General features: G+C 39.5%; 1 protein-coding gene across 1 annotated transcript; it reads right to left on the reverse strand.

Moving 5' to 3' along the window:
- Window positions 1-16: 16 nt before the first annotated feature.
- On the reverse strand, window positions 17-958 carry LOC123179118 (probable LRR receptor-like serine/threonine-protein kinase At1g51880). The gene is made up of 2 exons (XM_044591531.1): window positions 810-958; window positions 17-270 (listed from the first exon to the last, which is right to left on the reverse strand). The coding sequence occupies exons 1-2, from the start codon at window positions 886-888 to the stop codon at window positions 125-127; spliced, it is 225 nt and encodes a 74-aa protein (XP_044447466.1). The 5' UTR covers window positions 889-958; the 3' UTR covers window positions 17-124.
- Between the last annotated feature and the right edge of the window lie 6 nt (window positions 959-964).

Below are 964 nucleotides of genomic sequence, written 5' to 3' on the forward strand. Positions count from 1 at the left end.
GCAAGCACGCGACTGTGTCTCTTAGTATATACATATAAACATTTTATGCGCTTCAAAGTTTAAAAAGACTGAACTGCAGTGTTTAGATTTCAAAGTGTATATGATACAGGCCCGGGTTTTGTTCTTACACTGCAATAATTTTACTCTGGTTGCTCTCTGGGTATTTGCAAGTCAGTCCTTTCCAGGAATATTCTCTCGGGGAGCATGGATCACCATTCCAGTGTATTTGTGCCAAATTGTAGTGATCTTTGACTTCCTTCATGTAATCGACTGCAAGAGCAAAAAGACAATGGAACAAATATGAACGGAACATAAAACTGTTTATACTGAGGATGAGGGCTTATATGTTTCTAAAGATACCTAAACTGTAACGTAAGAAGTTGTAATGATATTTCATATCCAATGCAAGCATTATACTTCTGTAAAACCGAATAAACTGCATTGATTCATTTCTAAAATGTTGGCTGGGCATTTAGAAGATGGTCTATTCAAGAACCGAGTTTACCGAAATGAGTTGTTTGATAAACTTGTTTTATTTATTACTTTTGTGCATCGCTCGTTGCAGAGGTCAGGGGTTATCCTCCTTTTTTATTTTTTTTGTTACTTTGATGAAGAGCCTGACAATGTCAAATGGCGTCGGGGTATCTCAGGGGTCTAGACAATCAAAAAAAATTTGTTTTAGAGCAGAGAGGTGGATGTGTTGTACTACAAGAAGTTGAACCAACTGAGTCAACTGCGGTTTAAAAATAAAAAACTGAATAAACTGCATGACATGGCAAATGTAATCAACTGCAAACGTTATATCTCACCGTCGTTGGAGTCAGTGAAGAGGTTATCCATCCGGATGACAGAGTACAGCTCGAACGCATTGATGAGCGGTGGTAGCATCGACCTGCGCGTCTTGTTCAGGAAGAAGGAGAAGGATGTGGCGGCGTTGTGGATGAACCGCCCGTTCTCATGCATG

This window comes from Triticum aestivum, unplaced genomic scaffold (assembly GCF_018294505.1).
Source record: "Triticum aestivum cultivar Chinese Spring unplaced genomic scaffold, IWGSC CS RefSeq v2.1 scaffold260113, whole genome shotgun sequence".
In the NCBI taxonomy this organism is placed as follows: Eukaryota; Viridiplantae; Streptophyta; class Magnoliopsida; order Poales; family Poaceae; genus Triticum; species Triticum aestivum.

Coding starts and splice junctions, on each gene's coding strand:
- LOC123179118 (XM_044591531.1), bottom strand. CDS start 888: ATGCTACCACCGCTCATCAATGCGTTCGAGCTGTACTCTGTCATCCGG. Junction 271..809: donor CTTCACTGACTCCAACGACG/GTGAGATATAAC, acceptor TTGCTCTTGCAG/TCGATTACATGAAGGAAGTC.